We start from the raw sequence: 19,645 nt of genomic DNA on the forward strand, positions 1-19,645 counted from the left end.
CGGGGTTGGGTGGGGAGGACTCACGTGACGGCCGCCGCCTGCCGCCATGTTGGCGAGGGCGGGAGCCATGTTGGGTGGGGGCAGCGCAAAGGGCCCCGCCGAGGCGGAATCAACGCCGTGAGCGCCGCCGAGGACGGTGCCGGCAGAGGCCCGCCGGCTCGCAGAAACCAGCAAGGAGCAGCTCAGTTTAGTACAAGTGTTTATTGTCCTCTCCTGGGAGGGCACGTACAAATCAGGCCGGGCTCCGGCTCCTCCGAGCGGCAGGCCTCATGAGGTTAGTTCACATGCGCTTAAAAACAGTACCGTTACGTTAAAACATTAAAAAGCCAAAAAAAAAAAAAAACCCAAAAAACCCACCCCCAAATCTCGAATCCCCAGGAAGTTTCCCCCAGCACGTAGCGCTAGTCACATCTAAGACGGGCAAACGATGTTACGGCACAAAAAAGGATATGTACAAGTTATCTTTAAAAGACACAGTGAGTCACCGCGATCGGGTAGGAAAGCGGCCAGCGCTGGCCGGCAGGAGGGCGAAGCCGGGCCAGGACGAGCTTCCCTCCCGGCACAGCCCGCCCCGGGCGGCCCGGCTGCTCCACGCCTCTGCCGAGGGACGCGGCTACCGCGGCGGCTTCCTGCTCGCGACAGCCAGCCCCAGGGAGCGGAGGTGCCCCGAAGAGCCCTACAAAGCAGCCGGATGCCCGCTATCAACATGCATTACAGCGAAATCAGCTCTGAACAGAGGCGGAAACTCAAACCCTACCTCTGCTCTTCAGGTAAGTGATAAAACCCAGAAGCGAAAGCCAAGGAAAACCAGCAAGGTCAAAACCACCGTAGCCCAAAGCTGCCAGCGCCCGCAGCTCCGGCCGGCTCTGCCCGTGCTCAGCGGGAGCGTCATGGAGCTGGAGCGGGCGCCGCAGCGGCACTGGGGGTGCCAACGCCGCCCCGGACACTCGGAAAGAGCGGGAGTCACTAGTGGTTGGTATTGCATTGCGAGAGGCACGGGATTGCTGTTAGTCCAGGGGGAAAAAACATCCCGTACGCGCTTCAGAGAGGAAGACTTGAGAGCGAGCAGAAGCTGCTGAGAGAGAGAGAGAGAGAGGAGGACGTGGAGAGCAGGCGGGCGCTCGCGGGGCTCCCCGCGGCTTGACCTCCGGCCCGCGCTCTTCCCGCTGAGACACCCGCTGCCGCCCGTTTTCCAGTTGTCTTTGGTTTCCGTTACAGGAACGCCGGTGGCGTTTCCTCCTCCCGCGAGCTGCTCGAGGCAAGAGCGCTTAGGCTGGGAACTCGGTGTTGTAGTGCCGCACGTGCTCATCGGTGACGGAGAGGTAGGTGGCTCGCATGCTCGGGGAGTACTGCGGGCAGAGGACGCGGAGGTTAGCGCAGCCCTGCCTGCCCCTGCGGCGGGGCAGAGACGCCTCGACGCTCGCCCCAGCGTCCTGCGTTGCCGCGGCCTCGGGGAGAGGCAGAGGACGGGGAGGGAAGGCTGCCTCCAACTTGTATTAATCCCCAATTAATCCGTCAAGTTGTCATGGCTTGGAGGAGCCAGGCCCTATTCACATACTGGCTCTCTGCACCCTTTTCTACAGCTGGGAGTTAAAAGAGCCCCGGCCAAGATGCCTAATTTTAGTGTCTCACGCTCTGCTTTGCATCTTTCTGCACTGCCAGGACATTGCTCAGGTTCGTTCTCTGCCTTTCAGACTCCTGCTCCAAATTGTCCTTAACGTTTCTGATCTCTGAGGAGCTCACAACTGGATGAGAGGCAAGGGCTCGCGCTCCACTCCGGCACACAGGGATGTGTCACGGGTACTAGCGATGCTCAAGGCCCTGCCGGGCTGGCAGCACCAGCGGCGCCGGGGGGATTCAGCCCTGACACGAGGCAGTGCACAGCCCGAGGTGGGGGGGTCCTTGCTGCAGGTAACCTGGCTTTTGCCCTCTGATCTCTTATCTCCGCACACAAACCTCCTCCTCTCCCCTGCCTTTAGCAGGTGCCACCTCCGAGCTGGCTGGGTCTTTGGGGGCTCTCCAGCTGCCTGAGCTGGCAGCCTGCTCGCTTTGCAGGCTGAACTGCTCGAGTGCTTCCCCATCCTCCCAAAGGCCGAGTCCTCCCCGATGCACTGCGGAGGAGCTAGAAACAAGCTCAGCTCCCTGCAGCGGAGGACTCGGCTCCCAGCACATACGCATCCGTGCGGGAAAGGCCACTGACCCAGGGCGCTCCCGAGGCAGCAGGCGCTTGCGCTCCTGCCACCTTGCTGGGAAACACAGAGCAAGAGCCTGGCACAAAACCTCCACCCCACACCAACAACGGGGCAGAATTAAATTTCTTCAGTGTTTTGCTGGGGATGTGGTGGTGGGGGGGGGGCAACCCCAGCTAGGCATTAAGGAAGATTATTCCGAGCTTGTTATTTTGGACTGTGCAAGTCCTTCCTTGGGGAACTGAATCCTGGATAAATTAGACCATTCAGGGTGGAAAGAAGTGCTCAAATTAATCCCCCACGTTACTCCCCCCACCATTAGGGACAGGCTTGCCAGCTGCGAGGTCTGTGCAATCAGATTAAAGCCTCCTGTGCTGGCGCAGCTCCAGGTTTTCACCTGATTGCAAAAAAAATTCCCCAGGAAGACAGAGCGCGGGAGCTGCTGCCCCCAGGGCCGCGGCGTTGCCATAGCCGCGATGCCCGCTGGGGCAGGCCGCAGCACAGGGAGAGGAGCTGATGCTTCGGACGTAGGTATCGAAGCAGATTAAACGCTATCGGAAAGGGAGGGAGCGAAAAAACCGCACGGAGATGGAAAGGGGGATGGAGCCGTGGCCCGTTGCCTACACCGCCGGGTCCCGGCGGGGTCCCCTGGAGGCATCGAGGATTGTTTCCATCAAACCCCTTCCCGGCTCTCCTGCCAGTGAGCTGCAACCGCTGCTGCTGGCGGGATTCCTGGCATAGCTCCCCTGGCACAGGAAGGGTTTTGATTCGCAGCTCCCTTCTGCTGGGGCTGCTTTGAGGCGAAATGCAGCTCTGTCCCTCCCAGCCCCTTTTCTCGACCGGCCTCCAGCATCTCCCTGCAGCGGCTCCACGCTCTTCCCGCAGCTAAAGCAAAGCGGCCCCGCGGGGCCCAGGGATGGGAGGCATTAAAGAGAGCGAGGATGGGGAAACGAGCACGGGAACCAAACTACTGCCCCAACACAAAGAGGGAAACCAAAGCAGCTGAACTTACGCTTGATGGGGAACTTAGCTCCAAAATAATTGATGCAAAAAAAAAAAAAAAAAAAAGACATTAACAGACAGGGTGGGTTTAACAAACAGCAGGGAAATGCGAGTGCATATGGGTTATTGCAGAAAGAGTCTTGGAATAAATAAGAAAATAAAGCAGTTGGAAAAGAGCAGCTGAAGGACAGACAGACTGTTTTGGTCTCTCCCAAGCACGTGGTTGGTAACCGTTCCCCCGAAGCCTCAGCAGGTCGGCGAGGAACTCGGCTAGCAAGACGGGTTGGCACCTCCCCGGCAAGGGCAGGAGGGGAGCCGGCCTCCCCCGGCAGCGGTGGGTTGCCCACCCGCACCCCACGGTGCCCAGCCCCACGGCAGCCCTGGGCGCTGTCAGCCACCCCGCTCACGTCCCCCCACCCCGCAGGGCCGTCACAAGAAGGACTTGGCTTCGGACGTCCACCGTACCGTAGGGGGAGGAGAGCCGCGTCCGATCAGGGGCACGTTCTCGTAGCGTGGGTTTCCGCCAAAGAGCACGGCTTGGTTCCTGCCGGGGGAGAGCCCGTAAGTGGGGGACAGAGCTGTCGACCCCCACGGCTGTCCCGGCCCCCGGGGTGGGGGAGCCGGCATGGGGAGCACGAGCTGAGGCGGCACTGCCCGCCAGGAGCATGCGGCCTTACATGTACTCGGAGACGGGGGCGTTGGAGATGGTCTGGGCGGGCGGGTGCAGGCTGCTCTGGCTGCCCAGGCTGCTGCTGTAGCTGCAGAAGCTGCGGAGCTGCCCGCGGGCCGGGTTGTGGGCGGCGATGCGGCGCGCCTGCGGGTTGAAGGGGTCTTCCTCGTCCATGTCGTCGTAGTCCCGGTCCCTGCGGGAGCAAGGTACCGCCGGCGGTCACCCTGCCGGCCCCCAGAGCCGCCCGGCCCCTCGAGCGCGGGCACGGGCAGGGTGGCAGCGCCCACGGCGAGCAAAGGGATGGGGACTGCGTTGAGTGCGCGGGAGCCGCACCGGACCCACCTGCTAGCGAAGTGCTTCCAGGCACGCGGCGTGGCGCAGATGATGGTGGAAAAGGAGGTGGCCACCAGCAGGGAGAAGAGCATGAGGTAGAGCAAGCCCTCCAGCCCGTCGTAGCAGATGCCGAGGAGGGCGTCCAGGTAGTCCTGCAGCGGGAGACGGGGCACGGCTCACGCCGGGCGGTGCGGGTGGGCGGCCGGGGAGCCGCGCGCCCTGGCCCGGGCACCGCTCACCTTGTGCAGGCCCCGGCAGTCCAGCATGGCGGTGAGCTGGTGCAGGCTGGTCTCCGAGGTGTTGAGGAGCTGCTGGACCCCCAGCAGATCTTTCTGCAGGCGACAGAGGTGGTGAAGGTGGCACGCGGGGCCGGTGGGGGGCTGTGAGCCGTGCCGGGGTGGCCCCACACCCTTGAAACCCATCCGGGAGCCTTCCAGCTCGGGCTGGGGCAGACGGCTGGGCAGGACGGGGAGCAGAGGGGCTGAGCCCAGGGGACAGCGCTAGGGCGAGGGGACAGTCCCCGCTCTCCGTACCTCGGCCGTCGGGAAGAGGGGCAGCGCAAACTGCACCAGGCCCTGGATCTGGATCTGCATGGTGGTGAGGGAGCGCTGGAAGACGGTCAGCACCTGCCAGGGAAGCGAGGGAGCCGTCACCGAGCGCCCCGGGGGCCCGCACGGGGTCAAACAGGCCCCCCGCGCCGGCCGGCGACACGGGGCGCCGGCTCCAGCCCTACCTGCTGGAAGGGGCTGCTCAGGCCCTGGTCGCAGTACAGGTAGTAGCGAACCACCTCTGCAAAGCAAAGGGGACGACGCATCGGCGTGAGCCCCCTGGGGGCTTTGCAGCCCGGCAGTGAAAAGCGGAGCCCCCCCGGGGCAGGCAGGTGCCGGGGCGGGGGGCACTGGGCTCTGCACCCCAAGCGCGGGCGCCCAGGGCCGCCGCGGCCAGCCCTTACCCGTGCTGAGGTCGCTCTCCGTCAGGTTCATGACGAACTTGTCCGGGGCCACGCAGAAGTCGCTGGTGCCCTGCGGGGACGAGACGGGGCATCGGAGGGGACCGGGAGCCGCTTTCGGCTCTGCCCGGCCGGGTACCACCCCGCCGGGGCCCCCTCGCCGCTGCTGCTTGGGGCCAGGACTGGCGCACGCCCAGATGTGCAGGGGCATTTCCAGATGTGCGCGGGCCACGCCAGCAACCCGGGCAGAGCCGCCGTCCCGCGCGCCCGCGGACCCCCGCCACTCACCACCGCCGCCGCCGCGTCCACGGCCAGCGAAGCCCAGCTGAGGATGAGCGTCAGGAGCCCGCAGCTCAGCATCCTGCGGGGAGAGGGGCGTGCGCGCTGCGGCCTGAGCACCCCGGCCGCCGGGGCTCTGCGCCCACCTCCTGCCTCCCCCTCGGCACGTGCCCGGCGGACGAACGCCTGCCGGGCAGCGCTGCAGAGCGCCGGGCAGGGCAGAGCTACACGCGGCTGCTCCGACCCCCCTCCTGCAGCTGCGGCATCGCCGGGAGCCTCGAGCCCTGCCTGCGCCGGGGCGCCGCGCTCCGGCCCCGCTGCTCTCCCCCCTCGCCGGCCGCGGCTGGCGGCCCGCGCCGGGATCGCGAACGGCGCGGAGAGACGCCCTGGCAGAGCGAGGCGAGGAGCCGACCCCGGCCGGGGGGTACTCACGCGGTGAGGAGGCACCGGGAGCGCTTGGCCAGCCCCAGGCAGGCCAGGAGGCAGATGGTGAGGACGAGGATGAAGAAGAGCAGGTAGGCCAGCCACCTGGGCGCAGAGGAAGGGCAGCGCGTCGGGCTCGCGCCGCATCCCCAGCCCGGCGGCCGCGGTCCCCGGGGTGCGAGGGGAGACGCTCCGGATGGAGGTCAAGAGCAGCAGGTCCCGGGGTGGGGGCGAGCGTGCCCGGCGTCCGCAGCACCTGCCCGGGCTCTGCCCCCTCCAAAAGGATCGGGGCGTTTGCAGGGGACCGCTGCCGCGGGGAGGCCGCCCGGGGTGCGCCCGCTCACCGGTAGTACTCGACGTAGCCGACGCGCCCGGCCAGCGCGGTCAGGTCGGCGCTGACGTCCCGCCACACGGGCAGCCCGGCGAGCTGCAGCACGACGGTGCCGGCCGTCTGCTGCACGAACTTGAGGCTCTGCACGTAGTCGCCCCGCGCGGCCAGGATCTCGTTCAGCCGCGCCAGGTGCTGCTCCAGGCCCGCCCGCATCTGCAGCGTGGTGCCGGCGACCTGGGGGACGGAGCGGGACGGCGAGCCGGGCCCGGGCAAGGGCTGGGGGCTCCCGCACGGCGCCGAGGGGCAGCGGCGGCAGCCCGGGGTGGTGCCCAGCCCAGGGCAGGGGCTGGTGTTGGACCCAGGCATCCGGCTCCTCGGTTCAGGCATTGCAACACCTCGAGCAGCACCGGGTGTCCCTGCTCGGCAGCATCCTGCCTTGCTGCCCCCTCCTCAGCCCCGGCCACGCTGGAAGCGAGAGCTGGGAGAACGGATGCCCTCCGAAGGCGTCTGCCCCCCCAAAACCGCTGGCAAGGCCGAGGGTGCTGGGCCGGGGGTGTAGCGGGGCAGGGCACGCGGCAGCAGCCCAGCGGAGATGGCCCCGGGCGCAGATAACGGGGCTTTGTTCGCCCTGCGGAGCCGGACACGCGTGTCCCTCCCTCCCAGAGTGGCTTTTGGGGAGCGGACCAAGGCGATGCTGTGCCGCGGGGACCGGACAGGGCTCAGGAGCTGCAGGGCACCGACCCCGGCGCCCGCCGCCGGACAGCAGTGCGGTCCGACCCCCAGGACCCGACCCAAACCCGCCACCGCCGAGATGGCCCCAGCCCCCGGCAGGTCTCGCCGCCGCTTTCCCGGGCACAAAGGCCCCTTTCTGCGGGCTGACGTCACCCTCCCGCGCGCTGTGCCGGGGGCTCGGCCGCCGCGGCTCAGCCCAGCGCCGGCGCGGGGCCGGTGCACCCTCTCCGGCAGGCAGCCCGCTTGGGAGCGAGCATGCCTTTTCGGGGATTTTCTGCCCTGGGAGGCGCCCGCTTTGCAGCGACAAGCCTCCGCACCCCTCGCGCTTTGCCCAAACCCCATGCGGGTCTGATGCGGCCGCCGGGGCTGCCCAGCGCGGGAGCCCGGCCCCAACGCGGAGGCGCCGGCGGGAGCTTGGGGGGGGACGTGGGGCGTCGAGGGGAGCCCTCCCCGCGGGCCGGGCTGGGAGGAAGCCCCGTTGCCTACCAGCGAGTCGATGCCGGTCAGGGTATGGTTGGCGTTGTCGAGGGCGTAGAGCAGCTGGTACGCGCCGTCGTTGGTCTCGCTGTTGCCGTAAAAGCCGATGCCGACGGCCGCGCTGCACGGAGAGAGGGAACCTCCGATTAGAGGGGAGGGAAACGCTCAGCCCGAGCCCGGCGCCGGGGCACCTGGGGACACGGCGGGGCCTCCCCGGGCAGGGGCAAGGACCCGCCGGGTGAATTTTAAGCCAGCCCTGGCAAGCGCCAGGAGATTGAGGGCGGAGAAGCCAGGCAAAGCAGATTAGGGGAATCTGCTGGAAGAAACGCCGCTCCCGTTTAAACCCGCTCCTTGCTTAATCCCCAGGAGGGGAGGCAGCGGGCGGCCGGGGGCGCGACGCAGCCCCTCCCAGCCCCGAGCCGAGCCGCTCCGCCGGCGATGCTCGTCCCCCGGTGCGCCGACGCGGGCACCGCTGCGAGCAAACCGGGTCCGAGGACCGTGCGTGCTCCTGGCCGGCCGGCGGCTCCCGGCTGGTGCTCGAAGAGAGCCGGAGCGCTGGCCCGCGGGGAGCTCGCTGCCCTCCCCTCCCCGCGGCAGATGCCAACAGCAGTGATGGACACCGGCCCGTTCGCCCCAATTAGGCTTTTAATGGCTGCTCGCAGCTGCAAACAGACTCCGCGGAGCTACTGATGGGGTTTCAGAGCCCCCGGAGAGCGGTAAAGCGATCCTCCGCCGCCGCCGCCCGGCCTCGCGCCATCGCGGCTCAGAGGCGGCCGGACCTGCAGACCATCCCTGCGGCAGCTCCCGGTCCCGCGCCGCCGTCCTCTCCCAAACCGGAGCCCCAGGCGGAGCCCAGCACGGCCGGCCGCGGCAGCGGGGCACCGCCGAGCTCGCGATCGGGGCGCTGCGGGCGGCGAGACACGGGCGGGCGAGCGCCGGGCACGGACGCGTCGGTGCATCGCACCGCGCTCGGCCGGGGCTCCCGGAGCCGGAGGGTTTGGCGGGGGAGTCATGAGACGGGCGAGCCGAAATCATTAGTGCCGTGCGCCGACTCCGTAAAACACTTGCAGCCAGCTATCGCGCTTTCTGCCCGGGCAAAAATAGGCTCTTTGTCTGGCGAGAGGGTTGCATCAGAGCAGTAAAAAGGCTCCGTGTCCCGTCCCGTCCCTCCCGGACGAGGGGCGCAGCCGGGAGCTCGGCTCGGCACGACGGGCAAGGGGCGCGGGGCATTTCCACCCGGGGCTGCTAACAGAGACGGACTTGGCAAACCACGGCGGGGCAGCTGGGCGACGAACTGCCCCTCGCCTAATTGCCGCAGCCGCAATTAGCCCCGCACGGGCGCCCGCCAGCTGGGCCGTGCTGCCGCCCGCCATCTGCTCCGGCCCGGGATTAGCGACCGCGGGTCCTGCTCCCGCCGGGATTAGCGGGAAGGCAGGCAGGCACCGGGGGGGGCCGGGCCCCGGGACGGCGACAGCCGAGCCCTCCCGGTCGGGGTGCGAATCGCCGCTCGGCGGCGGGAGGGCCGGCGGCCCCGGCCTCACCAGCACATGAGCCCGGCGACGACGGCCGTCCAGGTGACGCAGGAGGAGCTGGGCCGCTTGCTCTCCGGCTCCGCATCCCGCTTGCAGCAGCACAGGCAGATCAGGTAGACGGTGAGGAAGAGGAGGTTGAGGCCGAGGCAGACGGCGGCCACCAAGCCCAGGAAAAGCAGCGACTAGGAGAGGAGAGAGGGGACAGTCAGCACCGACCCTGCCCAGCCCCGGCACCCGGGGACGCCCCGGGCTGGTGGCAACGGAGCGGCGCTGAGCACCCTCCGGTCCGGCAGCCCCTCGCGTCTCCCGCGAAGCCGCCAAAGCATCGCTCCGAAAGCGCCGCCGCTGCGCCAGCCGGCGGGGACGCAGCCGCTCGCACCACCCCGGGGCTTCCCGCGAGACGAGGGAAGAGGAACGGGCCCCGCGGCGCAGGGCACGGCCGGGCAGGCTGCGCCGGCCCCGCGCGCGCACGCCAGCCCAAGGCACGTGAATTATTTTTCCGGCCCTGCAGCCGCAGCCCTCGCCCTGCCTAGCCCCGAGGGCGTCCGCGGCCCCGCTCGCATCCCAAAGGCCCGGGGCCGATAAGGCGGCGGGGAAGGAGGCGCGTGAGCCGGGGCTGAAGGGCCCTTTGTGCAGCGCTCCCGGCCCGAGCGGCGGCAGGAGGGGGCCGGACACATCGCGCCGCCGGTCGGGCGCCCGTCTCCCTCCTGCCTCGGCCGCGCCGGAGCCCGGCACGCGGCACGGCCGCGGCGCGCGTTCCCCCCCCCAGCCCCTGCAACGGGGGCGCTTAGGCACGAGCGGAGCAAACCCGCAGGCACAGACAACCGAGAAGCCGCTCTCGCAGCCTAACGAGGGGCGGCAGGTAACGAGCTCCCAGCGCCGCTTCCTCCAGCCCCTGCCTTGCTCCCCCTCCTCCTCCTGCCCTAATAACGCCCCGTTGCGCCCCGCGGCTCTCGCCGGGCTGGTTTCCATCAGCAGAGCATCCGCGACCCGCCGGAAACGGGGGCCGAGCGGCTCCGGCCGTTCCCACGCTGGAACGCGCCGGCGGCAGCGGGAGGGCAGCCGGGGCCGAGGCCGGGCCGGCTCGCTCGGCCGCTCCGGGAGCTTCGCGGGTGGGATGGGAGCTGGCGGCGGCGCCGCACGGAAGCGGCCGCCCCGTCACGCTGCACCGAGGCGCGGGAAAGGGGCGAACGCCCGTGGGAACCGGGGGGGGAACCCGCCGCCCGGGGAAGCGCTCGCGGTGGCGTCGGCAGCCTCCGCGCGGAGATCAGCGGTGCGGCGGCAGGGCCGGCACGTGCGCGGCGAGCCGGCCGGGAGGACGAGGCGCCCGCGGCCGAACCCCCGGTGCCCGGCACCCCGCGGCCTGGACGCCCGCTCCTGGGCTCGGGGGCGGCAGGAGGGTGACGGGCTGGGGCGGAGAGGGGGGGACGTGGCGCAGGGAGAAGAGCAAACGAAGCCCCTGCAGCCGACGGGGGGGGGGGTGTTTCTAGCCCGGAGCGGTGCCTCCCGCCTGCAGCACCCACCCTGGCTCGGGGTGCGAGGCTGCAGGGGAGGCGAAGAGTCGGGATCGCACCTCGGGGTGGGAGCCGAGCGGTGCTTTGCCCTCCCGGTGAGCGGGGAACAGGGGACTGGGAGGGAAACGGGAGCCGGGAGCGAGCCGGGGCACCGGGAGGGGACCGGGAACAGCGGAGGGAACCGGGCGGGAACCGGGGACCGGGAGTGAGCTGGGGACCAGGAGGGAACCGGGGACCGGGAGCCGCGGAGGGGACCGGGAACGGGGGACCGGGGGACCGGGAACGGGGGACCGGGGGACCGGGCGGGCTGCGCTGCGCCCCGGGCGCGGAGGAGCCGCGGCGGCCGCCGAGCCCCGGGTTCAATCAGCGAGAGCCGGGACGAGCGAGCGGCGCTTCCCGGGGCCGCCGGAGCCCCCCTCGCCGCCGCCGCCGCCGCCGCCCCGCGCTGCCGGCCGGACCCGCGGCGCCCCCCGACCGCCGCGCTCCGGGTGGCGGAGGCGCGAGCCACTTCGGCGCTGAGCGCGCCAGGCCTCAGCCGGGACCGTCCCCCCCCCTCCGGCGCTGGGGGTCCCGGGGCGGGGGGGGGAGAGGGGCCGTACCTGCTGGTAGTCGGGGTCCCGCGGTCGGAAGGCGGCGGGCACGGGCTGGAGGCGCAGGCCGCGGTGCGGCAGCCCGTGCAGCCAGGCCGCCCACCAGGGCGCCAGGTAGTCGGCGCGGGCGGCCGGCATGGCGGGGCGGCGGCGGCCGGGCCGGGGGGCGGCGGCGGCGGCGGCGGCGGCGGCGAGGGGGGGGGGCGCGCCGCCACGGGGAGGCGGCTCCAGCTCCGAAGCCCCGCCCCCTACTCAGGCCCCGCCCCCTACTCAGGCCCCGCCCCACGCGGTCGCGCCCGGGGGGTGGGTTATCTTGCGCGCCCCCCTCCTCGGGAATTGCACCCTGCTCTAGGGGCATTGCACACCGCTACGGGGTTATTGCGCGCTGCTATAGGGGTACCCCCCCCCGCTATAGGGGTAATGCATCCTGCCATAGGGTTATTGCACTCCGCTATAGGGGTGCTGCACCTCCCCCCCAGCTATGGGGGTACTGCACCTTGCCATAGGGTTATTGCACTCTGCTACAGGGGCACCGCACCCCACCCTGCTATGGGGGTACTGCACCCTGCTGTAGGGTTATTGCACTCTGCTATAGGGGCACTGCACACCCTGCCCCCTCCCCCCGCTATGGGGGTAATGCACCCTGCTATAGGACCACCACACCCCTGTCACCTCCCCAGCTTTTGGGTCATTGCACTCTGCAATAGGACATTGCACCCCATTACCTTTCCGCTGTATGGCTGTTGCACCCTGCTATAGGGGATTTGCACTCCCGCTACCTCCCTGGTATAGGGTCACTGCACCCTGCTCTAAGGGTGTCGCACTCCCATTACCCCCTTCCAGTAGCAGGTCATTGCAGCCTGCTATAAGTGCACTCCCACCAACCCCCACTACAGAGACACTGCATCCCCCTGCTATAGGGGAACCACACCCTGTCATCCCCCTGCTATAGGGGCATTACACCCCCATTCTCCCCCTCCCAGGACAGGTCACTGCACTCCACTGCAGGGGCATTGTGCTCCCACCACCGGGCTGCTCTAGGTGCACCACATCCCTCATCAGGGAGGGCTGAGCCCCCCTTCCCGGGCAGCCACACCACGGCCAGGGCACGGACAACGTCACGGCAGGCCTAAAAACCACCGGCAGCGAGCAGCACCGCTCGCGCCAGGACGTCGCAGGCATCCCCCGCATCTGCACGGGAGACCCACTAGCACCTATACATCATCTTGCAGGGGTTCAGCTGATGAACACGTCTACCTTTCCTCTGGTTTATGTTGTCACCATAAATCCTTGGCAAAATACTGTCCCCTGTCATGAAGTTTACTCTTTATAGCTCTCCATTCAAGCATGTGTTATTAATACCCATTACTCCAACAGCAGCTACAGCAAGTTGGACCTAAATCAGGAACAGGAAGGGGGGGGGGGAAAGTGATTTTATATAGGCAGCAACCTTTCTACTGCAAGAATCTTTCAGCAGAGGAAACCAAGACCCTTTCCTTCTCTGCTGTAAAGGCTGCTCCATGACACGAGCCCTGGGCACAGCAGGCACAGGGCCAAGGGCTGGTGAGGAGAGTTTAACCTTCCCATGGCCCGTAGCGCAGCCGTCAGCCTGACGGACTCGACTAGGAGCCCTCCGGAGAGCTGGCCACGGTGCAAAGACGTGGTTGCTGCTTCGGAGACCTTGCAGAGATCCCAGTGCAGAGTCCAGGCTGAGTGTGTATGGGGGGGAGGTGGGTTGCAGCACATCTCGCCCAGAAACACAGCAAATGCTGCTTCCTCGTGTGTTTGCGGGAGCTCTGGTGGGGCCCACGCTACTCACTACAGACCCACAGACAGCACAGCCGAGACGTTCTTGGTTGTTAAAGAGCATCAGGGTTCAGTCAGAAAGATGCATCAGTTTTTGCTCCTCTCCAGGTTTCTGGTCCTGCTGGCCAAGTCCCCAGCTCCTGCTCACCATAGCTAGGGGAAGATGACCCAAGCTCCCGCAGACCAGCTCCTGAAGCATCAGGGAGTTTATTCTTGCCCAGTGCCACCTTGTGGCACCCAGCGCAGAGCGCTTGCGCCAGTCCTCGGAGCCTGCCAGGCACCTGCCACACAGAGCACCCATCTCCATCTGGTGCTATGAAGCAGGGCACGCTCAGCATCCCCCTGCCAGTGCAGAGCCCTGTCTCTCCTTGGCAGCAGAAGGCTGTTCGGCTCCATCTTTCTGCACGTTCAGGAGCTGACCGTGCACTGACACCTCTGCCTCAAGCCCCCTGCTAGCACCATCACAGGCATTCAGACAAGGCTGGGCCCCAAGCAGGGACTGCCTCAGGGCACCTTCCCAACTGCCAAGGGGGATGCACATGGGCAAAACAGGCTGCAGAGCCAGTTCCACAGCCAGCTCCGTCATTTAGGCCCTGGCTTGCCCCTAGCACAAGCCTGAGAGCCCCTTGGCACCCACCTCCCTGACAGGCTCCAAACGCAGGGTGCTGCCAGCTCTAATTGCACTCGCACACTTCCTCCTGCCAGGCTGAGCGAGACACCAAGCCATGCTGGCAAGCATCAGCAGGGATGGTGACAGCTCAACTAGAGCTGGGGCTCGAGGGAGCACAGTCATCCAGCCTCAGCACTCCTGCCTTTTGGGCGTGAAAAGGCCCAGCACCCTGCTTGCTCTGCCAGGTGGCATCAAACACTCCCCCTGCAATGAGCAACCCAGGCAGCAGCAAAGGGGCCTGGAGCTCGAGCATGACACCACACACATGCACTGCCATCACCATCTGGAGACGCAGCCCACCCCCTCACCCAGGGCAAGCAGACCAGTCCCTTGGAGCTGCTGCAAATTCAAGGGATGCTTGTACCTTCCTCCTCGGATCTGCTTTGACCAGGAACAAAGACGTGAGGCAAGGACTGCAGCTCTTTGAGACCACTTCAAGTCCGAGGAACCATCCTTTTCACAGGGGAATATTCAGCCAGCACACCCCAGCTCGAGGGGCTCCAGGTGCTGCGCTGCAGCTGATAACCTTCAAGCCAACAAGACAATCCAGCTAGCTGGTAGAGGAACTGTCAGCCTCCACTTCCACAGCCCCAGGGCCTGCTGGGGTGTCCTCACATGCCTCCTCACGCACAAGCGCCACTGCACTGTACACGTCTCAGCACTCCTCTTGCAGGGACACACTGCAGCTGCTTCTGCAGAGCGAAGCTGCTGAGGAACATCCCCAGGCACAGCGGCCAGGCAGACAAACCTTCTTCCCTTTTTTGCCAGTCTCAGTACCTCAGCGTCCTTTTGCAGCCCTGCTAGGGGGCTCTCCCAGCATTAATGTTAGCAAAACCTAGAGCTAAGCAGTCTTCTGCTCTGATGTGCAGGCTTGCCTAAGAGCTGCCAGCTGGCTGGGCTGAAGAGACCAAACATGTTAGGTGCTGCAGATATGTGCAATCAGACCATTTGGCAGCTGACAAGAACTTACATTTACACATGCAGAGGGGCTGTCTCTGTCCCCTCGGGTGCCCTTCAGCTGCAAGCTCTCATTGGGACACAGACCAAAACCAGCGAGAACTGCAAGCCAGGTAGGGTAGCTGCTCTTAGCCGGTCCAAGCTGTGCGTGGTAGAAACCAGCCCATTCAGTGCAGTTAGAGGAATATAAATGGTTTCCGTGCAATGCCATTCAGAAAAGACAAACCTGACACTTGAGAACAGTTCAGTTTATTGTACTAAACATGGAGATATCTAGGTGTGAATGGTTCATTTCAGCTCCTTCACAGCCAAACCTAGAGAGGAGAGAAAGACAACTTACCAGATTGAAACACCCTGCTCATTACCCCTGCCCATCTGGCTGGGAGATGAACATCTGCACTTGTCCTGGAGACAGGCTGCTGAGGCTTATCACAAGGTCTGCAAAGGGCCTGCAGCAGGTCTCCCTGCCTGCCTGGACAAGCTACAGCTGTGGAACAGGCGGTCAGAGCCTTACGGCTTCCTGTGAGCACTGATTATATTGACATCAGAAAATCAGAGGGGCAAGACCAGCGTTTGCTTGGGCAAATAACGGACTGTAGCACCAGTTTCAAGCACAAAGAGCAGCAAAAGCAGCAAATCAAAGCAGTAGCCCGAATATGTAGGTGATCCAGAACGGGCAGATGATGTGTGCTGGGGCAAGGCTGCCGGACAGCAGGAGCTCCATACAGACCCCAGCACTCAGGCACCGACCCCTTCACAGGGAGGAGGCTCCCCAGGTGTCCACCTCAGTTCAGACTACCTCCTGCTCTCACACGGTGCAACTACCGAGACATTTGTCTCTGGCTCCGGTACACCAAACACAGGAAGGATTCACAGTAAAGTCCTTTCTGGCTAACCCCCGAGAACTCTCCCCGAGACATCCTGCATGCCAGTGGATACCTGGGGGCAGGGACTGCTTCAGCTTCTCAGCCTTCTCCTTGTCTGTAATGACCAGGGTGTACAGGTACCTGCTGCAGCGCACCTTGAATTTCACATTGTCCTTGTTCTTCTTGATCTTGACAGCTGCAGGATTAAGGAACAGGTTAGTAGGACAGCAGCAACCCCACACACTAAGACCTCTCACAAGCCATGTCCAGACAGGAGCAGTCTCTGAGGAAGGGTGAACCCCACACATCACACCAGTTCTTCCTCCTTTCACCCGAGCCAGGGAGGAAGAGCAGAGCCCTACCTAGCCTACTTGCACTAAAGAAAATTCAAACTAAGCATTTTTTCTACACCATGAGAACTGCTGTTGTCACTAACAACTACAGCAAAAGCCAGCGTCTTGCAGAGACACTATGCAGGTTTCTCAAACAGCTATATTTTGGAAGCCTTTTTTTCCTTTATAGCCAAAATTTACGACAGGTAGCATGAGTTTATCACATCGCACTTTTCCAGTGGAGTGTGACCATTCACACTGAGCTTCAATTCACCATTATAACATTTTGCAAATGAATAGCAGCCTTGGAGCTTTTAATGCGTCTTCCATACAACACAGAACTCTGCAAGGCCACAGCTGGTGCTTTAGATCTCCTTTACGTCCATGTAAAGCCATTTAGCTAAGCAGCTTGCTTCAGAGCCGTGGCTAGTTCTTCTCTTTTCCCACTGCAGAGTACAGAGCCCCAGGAGTTTAGCATTATAAAAGCTGTTAGAGCTGCTGTAAAATCCAGGTTGAAAGGTATAGAAAAGCTTTTTAAAGGGCTGTCATCTGCTATAGCAGTGTTTCAGTATCAAACTATGCCTTTCTCACCTACACCAGTGACTTAAAGCATTTCCATATTTCAAGCACCTCATCCCCATGACAGCTAAATCCAAATAAGCAAATGAACAGCGAAAACTCTGCACATGTTGTTAAATAGAGAGACAAGGCGCTTCTAGTTTTTAATAATAGCCTTTGTATTTTCAACAAAAGAAAACTCAAGTTTAAATGTGATTCATTTGTCACGTTCTGTTAAAAACGCCACAGCATCTCATATCTTGTAGCCTTTTACAGACAGGCTACAATACAGCAAGACAAAGTCACGGTTATATTTGCAAATAGTTTCTGATCGGCTGCCACTCGAACACAAGACGCAGACACCCGTGCTCAGCCTGGGCTGGTGAAAAGCCCCTTGCTCCTTCCCCCACAGGGAAGCTTTGCCTCCACATTACAGCCTCCCGGTGGCTAGGATGCTTGCTCCCCGCACAGCAAGGCCAGCTTCAAACATCTGAGACCGCACCCAGAGAAGGGCGCAGCAGCGGGCAGCCCCCAGCGCTTCCAAACCACGGTGCTGCCCAGCTACCCGCGCTGCGCTGCTCCCGCCCTCCACATCCCCGCCTCGCCTCCCCCCGCAAGCGGCAGGCGGCAACGGCCGCACTCACACTTCGCATCCTTCCTCCTCGCCGTCAGCAAGAAGTCTTTAATCTCCTCAATTTTGCGAGGCTGCGAGGTAAAACAGAGACTGAGCACCCAGAGAACAACAGAGATCTCACACCCGCCTCACACCGTGGCCTCGTGCCTGGCGCCCTCCGCAGCTCCTTAGCGGCCAGGGGGCCGGGGCAGAACAGGCCCCTATGAGCACACCCGAGAGAGTGGGGGCTCGGCGCACGCAGCCGAAAAAACTCCCCCCGGTTGTGGCGGCCCCAAAGTACCAGTTGGCTTGTCCCTATCCCCCCCTCATGCAGCTGGGCCGAGCAGACCCTCCCCCCTGCAGCACAACCCAGGGCCCCCCAGCAGCCAGGTGGCCAGAGAACACCCCCCTCATCCAGGGGGCCACAAAGCAGGGAATGGGGAACCCCCCCCCCCCGGCTTCAAGGACAAGAGCAGGGACAGACCCCCATGCTGTGCCTGTGCTCCCCCCCCACGTTTCTCCCCCCATTGCTGCCCCCTCGGGCTGGGTCCCCCCCTGCATTGCCCCCCCCCCCCAGAGCCCCCTCGGGCCGGGCCCCCCCACATGGCCCCCCCACCTCCCGGAGCCCCCTCGGGCCGGGTCCCCCCGCATTGGCCCCCCCCTCCCGGAGCCCCCTCGGGCCGGGTCCCCTCGCATTGGCCCCCCCCTCCCGGAGCCCCCTCGGGCCGGGTCCCCTCGCATTGGCCCCCCCCCCTCCCGGAGCCCCCTCGGGCCGGGTCCCCCCGCATTGCCCCCCCCCCGAGCCCCCTCGGGCCGGATCCCCCCGCATTGCCCCCCCCCCTCCCGGAGCCCCCTCGGGCCGGGTCCCCCCGCATTGCCCCCCCCCTCCCGGAGCCCCCTCGGGCCGGGTCCCCCCCGGTGACCCCTCACCATGGTTCCGGCCCGGCTTCAGGACGCTCCAACCTGCGGCCGACACAAACCAAGATGGCGTCAGCGCCGCCCCGCCGCGGCTCAACGGTCGCCCCGGCCCCGGCCCCGGCCCCGGCCCCGCCGCCCCCGCCGCCATCGGGCCGCCCCGCGCCCCCCATCTCATCGCCATCGGGCCGCCCCGGGGCCGCCCCCGCCGCGGATGGCGGCAGATCCCGCCCCCCCCCGGCACCTACCGCGGCGGCCACTGCTCTGACAACAGAAAAAAGAGCGCACTTCCCCATCCGGGTACTTTAACACCCCCCCCACCCGGCCCGCCGCTACGGCTCGGGCGGAGGGACAGAAACAGCCAGAGGAGATTGCGACCGTTGGCAGGCGGGGTTTGTGCTTGCCCTGTGATGAGTTGGCGGGGTCTCAGGTGCCCGCGCTGCGGGCGGCCAGGGCGGTTGTGCCAGAGCAGGCAACGGACAGCACGCCTGTTTCCTGCTTGCCTGCTATTCTGGCATAGCACCCCCGGCCATCTGCACCCTGTCACCAGGTGGAAGGTTGTCTCTGTGATGGGGGCCGCGTGGCATTGCTCTGCCACGGCCCGCCACCCGCTGCCTCATGCTCTGTTGGCATGCTGCATGTACCTGGGGTGTGCCCTTCACCTACGAAGAGCTCTCACTCCCCTTCCCCTGCCCGCTGGGGCCACTCCCGGCACCCGTGGCGATGCCCCTTGGCAGGCCTGGACCCGGCGAAAAGGGTCTGCATGGCTGGGGCAGCGCGGCCAGCTGAGCAGGGTGGAGGGACGGCCCCTCCAGTGAGGGTCGGCCGCCCGCCGGCCCCGCGACTGCGCCGGCCCCGCTGTGGAGCAGGAGCGAGGCCACGGGGATGGGCTGTTCCAGGCCTCCTTCTCCCGTTTTGGGGGCCCCGGCCTGGGCCTGGCCACCTCCAGGAGCGCTGCGGCGCGGCGTGGGCGGTGTGCAATGGACCGGCTTTGCCACAAGAGAGAGCTTTAGCCATGCTCAAAACCCCCCAAACCACCCAAATCCCCCGCAGGGTCCTCGGGGTTGGGGGGCTGGGGGAAAGGGCCCTGCGCCTGTGCCTGCGCCTGTCCGGCACCACCACCGGCCCTCTCGCGCCGGCCCCATCCCGCCTCGTCCCCGCCAGCCGTGGGCGCGGGACGGGCGCTGGCACCTCTCCCTGCCGGCACCGAGGGACGGCGTCGGAGCGGCGGGGTCGGCCAGGCAGCGGGGCCTGGGGGCTGCGTGTGCGTCCAGGAGCCCCTTGGTCCCCACTGGGATCCCTGGTCCGTGCCAGAGTCCCTTGGTCCCTGCTGGGACCCCCGGTCGGTGCCGGTGCCCCTCGTTCCCCCCGGGACCCCCGGTCGCTGCCGGCGCCCTGGGAGCCCCTCGGCCCTCCTCTTAGCCACCCGCCAGCGTGCACGTTTGCACACCTGCACAACTGCCTGCGATCGCGTTGGCACGCCTGCACTATTGCCCGTGTGCGCTTGCACTCCCGCACCGCTGCCTGCGCGTGCATTTGCACACCTGTATCACTGCCTGCGCATGCGTTTGCACACCTACACGGCTGCTGCGCATGCGTTTGCACACCCATACAGCTGCTGCAGGTGTGTTTGCAAACCCGCACGGCTGCTGCGCGTGCACTTGCACACTCACACCGCTGCCTGCGCGTGCGTTTGCACACCCACACGGCTATTGCACGTGCATTTGCACACCCATACGGCTGTTGCATGTGTATTTGCAAACCTGCATGGCTGCTGCACGGGCATTTGCACACCGACACAGCTGCTGCGCGTGCGTTTGCACACCCGCCTGCCCGCCGCCTGCGCCCGGGCGCGTTTGCCCACCCTGCCCGCTGGCCCCCGCACCGAGCATGGCTCTCCCCAGCTG

At 65.8% G+C, this 19,645-nt stretch overlaps 1 protein-coding gene across 2 annotated transcripts; it reads right to left on the reverse strand.

Annotated features, from left to right (window-relative positions):
• Positions 1–182: 182 nt before the first annotated feature.
• Positions 183–11,192, reverse strand: TTYH2 (tweety family member 2). 2 transcript variants are annotated; one of them, XM_068913406.1, is made up of 14 exons: positions 11,031–11,192; positions 8,927–9,099; positions 7,395–7,506; positions 6,190–6,410; positions 5,855–5,950; positions 5,432–5,504; positions 5,147–5,216; positions 4,928–4,983; positions 4,728–4,820; positions 4,434–4,526; positions 4,204–4,346; positions 3,869–4,054; positions 3,657–3,735; positions 183–1,349 (listed from the first exon to the last, which is right to left on the reverse strand). In XM_068913406.1, the coding sequence occupies exons 1-14, from the start codon at positions 11,157–11,159 to the stop codon at positions 1,269–1,271; spliced, it is 1,605 nt and encodes a 534-aa protein (XP_068769507.1). In that variant the 5' UTR covers positions 11,160–11,192; the 3' UTR covers positions 183–1,268. The 2 variants fall into 2 exon arrangements, with proteins under 2 accessions (XP_068769507.1, XP_068769508.1); XM_068913407.1 differs by lacking the exon at positions 11,031–11,192 and adding an exon at positions 9,196–9,313.
• Positions 11,193–19,645: the final 8,453 nt, after the last annotated feature.

Source organism: Struthio camelus, chromosome 19, assembly GCF_040807025.1.
Source record: "Struthio camelus isolate bStrCam1 chromosome 19, bStrCam1.hap1, whole genome shotgun sequence".
In the NCBI taxonomy this organism is placed as follows: domain Eukaryota; kingdom Metazoa; phylum Chordata; class Aves; order Struthioniformes; family Struthionidae; genus Struthio; species Struthio camelus.

Bases quoted from the DNA above. Each gene is read 5' to 3' on its own strand.
- TTYH2 (XM_068913406.1), bottom strand. From the start codon at position 11,159: ATGCCGGCCGCCCGCGCCGACTACCTGGCGCCCTGGTGGGCGGCCTGG. The intron at 5,505-5,854 runs GTGAGTACCCCC...CTCTCCCCGCAG, and splicing joins TCCCGGTGCCTCCTCACCGC to GATGCTGAGCTGCGGGCTCC. The intron at 4,347-4,433 runs GTGAGCGGTGCC...CTCCCGCTGCAG, and splicing joins ACTGCCGGGGCCTGCACAAG to GACTACCTGGACGCCCTCCT.